The sequence below is a fragment of the Cajanus cajan genome, chromosome 8, assembly GCF_000230855.2.
Source record: "Cajanus cajan strain Asha chromosome 8, NIPB_CcT2T_4, whole genome shotgun sequence".
NCBI classification, from domain to species: domain Eukaryota; kingdom Viridiplantae; phylum Streptophyta; class Magnoliopsida; order Fabales; family Fabaceae; genus Cajanus; species Cajanus cajan.
The window spans coordinates 24,978,384-24,985,774 of NC_138524.1; the positions used below are offsets into that span (position 1 = coordinate 24,978,384).

General features: G+C 45.2%; 1 protein-coding gene across 1 annotated transcript; it reads left to right on the forward strand.

The window, feature by feature from the left end:
• The first annotated feature begins 4,279 nt into the window (after nt 1-4,279).
• Nucleotides 4,280-4,705, forward strand: LOC145950345 (uncharacterized). The gene has a single exon (XM_083061434.1). It carries the CDS (start codon nt 4,280-4,282, stop codon nt 4,703-4,705), a length of 426 nt encoding a protein of 141 aa, XP_082917560.1.
• The last annotated feature ends 2,686 nt before the right edge of the window (nt 4,706-7,391 follow it).

The following is a 7,391-nucleotide window of genomic DNA, read 5'->3' on the forward strand; positions in this document are numbered from 1 at the left end:
ATCTATGATACTAGACCTACTAATATAATGAATAGGATCCTCTCCTAAACATAGACTAGGTATATATCCAAATCCTAAAAATATGCTAAAACTAAAACTATAGCACACTAAAGACTTAATCCTAAAAACTAAAACATCTTGCCTAAAGTACCCTATGTGGTAACCTAGGCATTTCCTAGAAAATAAGGAAAATACTACTAAGAAATTTCCTAAACAATTTTGGATTATATTATTTGTTGGATAGTTATGAAAAGAATTTGTCACAAGGAACCTTGAAGGTTCATATGTTATATCCAACAAATAATATATTCCATAAATTGGGTGCATTATTGACACAACTAAGGTAGGACAAGTCCTACCCAAAGGAAGGCTATCTACCTTGGGCACCACCAAGGAAGTAGCATGAGAAGTAGAACTAAATGAAGTCCACTTCTCCTTCACCAAATCTTGAAGTTGAGACTCTTTTTCTTTAAAAATAATGGATTTATGAATCTCCTCTTCAAGACTAATGGCAGAATGAGGGCAAGAGTTAAGATCTTTATGAATAAAGAGAATTTTTTTCATAGGAGTTTTAGTACTAAAACAATTATCTTTAGTCACAAAACCTTTAGAGGATATTTCTTCCTCTTTACTCTTCCCTGCACAAAGTTCTTTATTTATTTTTTCTATTTCTTCTTTTCTTTTGATTTTCATTTGTCTTCTTCTTTTGTGTTTTCTCATGTCTTCTTTCAATTTTTCTTCTTCTTGTTTAAGAATTCTCAACTTCTCATCTAGGATAGCAAGTTTGGCCTCTCTTTCAATTTTCTCCTTCTCTTTTTGAAAGGCCTCTTGCTTCTTCCACAGTTTAAGTGATTTTAGCTCTTTTGTTAAGTAAGAAATGCTTTTAGGAGAGCTATAAGTTCCACTATAGTTGGATTGTTGAGACATTTTAAACAACAAGATTTTTTTTTCACACAAAAATAGTTTTTATGAAAATAAGATTTTTTTGAAGTGCTTTAGACTTGGCACTTGGAGGTCTAAGAGTACAAATTGAACTTTGGAGGGAGGTGAGCTACTAAAGAGCCACTTAATAACCAAGCCTCTTCAAGTAAAAATCTCTAAAACCCCTTGTACGTTTTCCTTGCACCAAAATGTTTTCACAAATTTCTTTTTCAAAAAGAAAATAACAAACAAGTGCCTAATGTGTACAATTAAGCAATGCAATCAAAACTTAAAGACTTGAAAACATAAATTGCTTGAAAACATAAATTGCATGAAAACATAAATTGCTTAAAATCTTAAAGACAAGAAAACATAAACTAGGCGATTAAGCAATTAAAACTAGGTGAGAGCTTGAAAGGCACCAAAGACCTTCAAGGACCCTCTCACAAGTACTAAACGAATTTACTATGAGAACACTTAAGGAGATATGGAGATACACCAAAGGCACTCCAAGACACTCCTTAATAAAGGCCTTGTACAAAAATGGAAAATTACAAAAATTACAAGAAAAATGAAATTCAAATTTTCTTCAAATGAAATGCAAATTCACACTCCAAATGAAATGTAAATTCACAATCAAATGAAAATTTAGAGGCTGCACCAAGAATTTTTTTAGAAACAAAAATCAGCCACTAATTTAGTGACAACTTTAGTGATGGATTTGGTATTGAAATTTTTTGAAGAAAAATTTTCATCACTAAATTTGTTACTAAATTCTTCACAAAATTTTCACAAAAAATTTGCTCCTTCTTTCTCCAATTCAGCCACCTAGCTTGCAGCCTCTCAATGTGTTTCACTCTTCTTTAGAAGCAACCTTGATGATGGTTACTCCTAGGTGTTTGAATTTCCAAGAATCTAATCCAATGAGAAACAAGCTCCTAGGTCACCACCAAAGTCCTTCAATATTGGCTAACCTTGAGCTTGGCCTTCAACACCTTCCAAGAGGCACTCAACACACCTTAAGATGCTGGAATATTAGTTCAAAAACTGAAAAGGAACAATTCGGAACAGCTACACCAATTGGTGGAAGAAAATGAGACAAGACTAGAAAGAATTCCACAAAAATCGGTCACGTGGGCCAACGCGTGCCATTTCGTCAGACACTCATGCATAGTAAGCCACGTACAAGCATTACCATCAACGTCGGCTCGGCATGAGGCCGAGAACCGACATCAGTCTGGTTAATGCCAATATGGACCATCATCACTCATCGAGTCGGCTCGGTCAAGTACCGTTCCGACATAGGTCAAACCGGAAGTATACAAGCTGCTGTATACAGACTAGACGGCTCGGTCATTTGCCGTTCCGACTAGTATTGAATAGTCCGCTCGGCCTCTTGCCGAAGGGTTAAACAAGTTATAACGGTAATCACAATTAAGAAAGGTAAGTACATGATTAAAGCCTAACAACCAATTAGTACCGTATTACCTAATTTGGTAGATATCTGAGAGGGCCCATCACGCTCAGGCCCATGTCAGATACTATAAATAGGTCACACATAACAAGGTATGTCACTGTTCATTAATTATCCTAGAATATCGTGCTTGTCCTGACTTGAGCGTCGGAGTGCCTTTTGCAAGTACCTCCCCCCCTCTGACGAATCCGTTTGAAGTATCCGTTCGACCCTTCTTACCCAGAAGACTACGAGTGTATCCTTGAGCAGGTACATTTTGGCGCCCACCGTGGGGCCGAACCGATAGCATTGCAGAAGTACCGAAAGTTTACGAGTAAAAGAATCATGGTAAAGACAAGGAATACTAATTTTGAAGGGCAACAGTCCGAAGAAGAGCACCAGTCCGGGGCCGAGACGGTTGAGGAGACAAACTTGACCGATATGGTACGCCAGATGAAAGAGGAAATGATCGCCATGAAACAACAGCGAGAAAGAGATGCTGCCGAGATGGCAGAATTGAAAGAAGAGAATGCTGCTCTAAAAAACCAATACCGAGACCCCACATGGAAACCATCCGAGACGACTCACACTCAAGGATCGTTTCACTCGCACGGTCATCACACCTCTTTTCCTCCTACCTCTGTCGCGCCCCCAAACATCCATTCTTCGATCGGAAGACCGGCGCAGCCATTGCCGGTCGGGGCACACCGACATCCATTTACGCCGAACATCATGCAATCGGCACTTCTTGACCACTGGAAGTCCCTGCCCCTTGACAAATACGATGGTACAACCGATCCCGATGAACACGTAGATGTGTTCTTGACTCAAGTTACGCTGAGCACAACTGATGATGCCGCCCTGTGCCAAATTTTCCCAACATCGTTAAAAGGACGAGCTCTGAGTTGGTTCACTCGGCTTCCGGCCAACTCGATTGATTCGTTCAGTACGTTGGCTTCCCAATTCACAATTCAATTTGCCACCAGTCGGCCTCACCAATTGACCTCGTTGGCACTAATAAGCATTCGTCAGGAGAAGAAGGAATCCCTTCGGACATTCATGAGCCGATTCAACAAAGCGGCGCTCGAAATTCGAGACTTAAACCCTGCTGTAGCTCTACACCACCTTACTACTGCCTTGAAGCTAGGGCCTTTTGCCAACAGCATTTGTAAGAAACCCCTTACAGACATGGATGATTTGCGTCGGCGAGCCGACAAGTACATGCAGATGGAGGAATTGGCCGAGTTCCGGAACCAAGCCCGAGTAGAAGTGTCAGCAAAACCTGACAAGCTGGCCGAGCCGAGTTTTCGGAGTCGACCGAAAGAGTTGGTTCCCCGCGAGAAGCCTCCTCGGGGACCAAGGTACTCACAATACACGCCCCTCAATACTAGCCGGTCAGCAGTATTAGAACAAGCACTAGCCTCGGATATACTGGTCATCCCAAAACAAGCATCAACCCCTCCTCGGGCCGATACGACCAAGTCATGCAGATATCATCGCAACCGTGGGCATTCAACTGACGATTATTTGGCCTTGAAGGATAAGATTGAAGATTTAGTCAAGCAGGGATAGCTGCAAGGTTTTGTTGAGCGTCCAAACTGATCGAGATATGAAGACCGGTCACGGAGACGCGACCAACTCGAACAAAAGACAGAAACACGTTCTCGCAGAGAACGTAGTCGGTCTAGAGATAGAAGAGAGGATGAGCCTTCGGCACAGCCTCGGCGAGTCATCAATACCATTGCCGGGGGATTCGCTGGAGGTGGCTCGTCTTCATCTGCACAAAGAAGACACCTGCGAGCTGTCCGGCATGTTCATGCCATCGAATCCGCTCGTCGCCGCCTACCCACTATAACTTTCATAGAGGCTGATTTTAAAGGCATCGATCCGGACCAGGATGATCCAATGGTAATCAGCGTCGAAATTCACAATTGTATTGTACGCAAGACGCTGGTCGACCAAGGAAGTTCGGCCGACATCCTCTACTGGAATACGTTCAAGCAGTTGGGCATCCCGGAGTCCGAGCTAGTTCCGTATGATGAACCCTTGGTCGGGTTCTCCAGCGAACGGGTCAAGACCAAGGGATACATCAAGTTGTCGACTCGGTTCGGATTTGAAGGCGCCAAATACCGAGATGTTTCAGTTAAATATGTGGTGGTACACGCCAGCACATCTTACAACATTCTCCTTGGACGACCATCCCTGAATCGGCCCGGAGCAGTCGTATCTACCCCTCATTTGGCCATGAAATTTCCGGCCGAGTCAGGACGAGTCGTCACGGTTCATGCCGACCAAAAGACGGCGCGGGAATGTTACTTCGCTAGTTTGTGACTGCCAAGGATAAAAGACGAGGTACCTAGGAGGCCGAGTGGGGTTCACTCGGTATCCCATCATTCGACTGTGGATCTCGATCCCCGGATCGATCAGGAGGAAAGAGTCGAGCCTGTTGATGACAAGCAACCGATTCAAGTAGGGGTGTTGGAGTCACAAGTCACTTATATAGGAGCCAACCTGTCCGAGCGGGAACAATTGGCTGTCAGCCAAGTGATCCTCAAAAATAGTGACCTATTTGCTTGGCATCCCTCCGACATGCCCGGCATTGATCCTAGTTTCCTCTGTCACAAGTTGTCCATAAGCAAAGAAGCAAGACCGATCGCTCAACGGCGTCGAAAGGCTGGGGAGGTTCAGGAAGGCGACAATAGAGGCCGAGGTGAGTAAGTTGCTAGAAGCCAAGTTCATCCGGGAGGTACACTACACAACTTGGCTCGCTAATGTAGTAATGGTCAAGAAACCGAATGGGAAATGGCGCATGTGTACTGACTACACTAATTTGAACAAAGCCTGTCCGAAGGATGCCTATCCGCTACCAAACATTGATCGGCTCGTCGATGGGGCATCTGGCCACAAATTCCTGTCATTCCTTGACGCATGTTCCGGATATAACCAAATCCGAATGCACCCTCAAGACGAAGAGAAAACGGCGTTCATCACCGAAACGGCCAATTACTGTTACCGAGTTATGCCCTTCGGCCTGAAAAATGCCGGAGCCACCTACCAACGGCTGATGAACAAAATTTTTAGCGACCACATTGGCCGATGTATGGAGGTGTACGTTGATGACATGGTAGTAAAGTCAAGTAGCGTATCTGTACACGCACAAGACTTAACCGATGTGTTTCACGCGCTTCGGCACCACCAAATGAGACTTAACCCCGACAAGTGCGTGTTCGGGGTCTCAGGCGGCAAGTTTTTAGGGTTTATGTTGTCCAGTCGCGGCATTGAAGCAAATCTTGACAAGTGCCAAGCCATTTTAAGCATGAAAAGTCCAAGTACCCTGAAAGAAGTTCAGAAGTTGGCAAGCCGGCTCACTTCGCTCTCCCGCTTTCTTCCTTGCCTAGCTGAGATAGCTAGACCCATCCTCCTCTTGCTCAAGAAGACCGAGCGGTTCCAATGGACCCAGGAGTGTGAAACATCATTCCAACATTTCAAGGAGCGCCTTAGTACACCCCCAGTCCTTTCCAAACCAGTTGCCAACCTTGACATGATCGTATACTTAGCGGTCTCCGACACCTCAATTAGCGCTGCGCTAATACAAGAAAACCGAGAAGGGCAACAACTAGTGTATTTCATCAGTCGGACTCTGCAGGAGGCCGAACGACGATACCAGTTAATTGAAAAGGTAGCCTTAGGACTCATCTACACTGCTCGTCGACTCAGACAATACTTTCATAGCCACAAGATAATTGTTCGGACCGATTGTCCAGTGGAAAAAGTATTAAGAAAACCAGAGATTGCCGGCCGAATGATGGCATGGTCGGTTGAGCTGTCAGAGTTCGATTTGTCTTTTGAGCCGAGAGGTCCCATCAAGTCGCAGCACTTGGCCGATTTTGTTAACGAGCTTACCCCTTCGGGGCGTTTTGAGGACGAGCCGTGGACCTTGCATGTCGATGGGTCTTCCAACGCCCAAGGCAGCGGAGCAGGAGTAATACTGGCTAGTCCCTCAGGCGTCACAATCGAGCAGTCCCTTCAGTTCGGTTTTCGTGCCTCGAATAACCAAGCGGAATACGAGGCCCTACTAGCTGGGATGCGGTTGGCAACCGAGATGGATGTGAAGCGAGTCATATGCTGGACCGACTCAAAGATAGTGGCTGAGCAGGTCAATGATAATTTCCAAGTTAAAGATGCGAACCTATTACAATACTATCATCTATTCCAAAGATTGAAGGATGAATTCAGCGAGGTTCAGGTTCGGCATGTTTTGCGCAACAACAATGAACGAGCTGATCAGTTGGCTCGGCTCGCCAGCAGCCGGAAGCCGGGACAGCTGCACACCACTATTCATCTTGAAGTTCCCTCCCCAAGCGTAACAACCGAGTGCATGGCAATAGATGAATCACCCTCATGGACCACACCCATTCGGAACTATATCACTAACGGCGAAGTACCGGCCGACCCGTTGGAAGCTAAGAAGTTACGAACACAAGCGGCTCGGTACTCCATGATAGCCGAGGACCTCTACAGACGGGGGTTCTCCACCCCGCTGCTCAAATGCATAGATAGTCACCAAGCAGATTACGTGATGAGGGAAGTCCATGAGGGTATTTGTGGCTCTCATTCCGAAGGACGAACCTTAGCAGCTAAAGTCTTGCGGGCCGGTTATTATTGGCCAACTCTGAAGGGGGATTGCGCCGACTTTGTCAAGAAATGTGTTCAGTGTCAAAAATACGGGAACCTCATTCATGCCTCGGCCGCTGAACTGCATAGCATCATCTCTCCATGGCCGTTTACTTTATGGGGCATTGATGTACTCGGCCCATTTCCGGTGGCGAAGGGACAAGTTAAGTTTCTCCTCGTGGCTGTCGATTACTTCACAAAATGGATTGAGGCCGAGCCTCTTGCCTGCATCTCCGCCGCTAATGTCCAGAAATTTTTCTGGAAGAACATGGTTACCCGTTTCGGCATCCCATATGCCATCATCTCGGATAACGACCTACAATTCACGGACAAAAAGTTCAAC

Excerpts from the sequence above, each read along its gene's own strand:
- LOC145950345 (XM_083061434.1), top strand. The coding sequence starts at position 4,280 with ATGGTAATCAGCGTCGAAATTCACAATTGTATTGTACGCAAGACGCTG.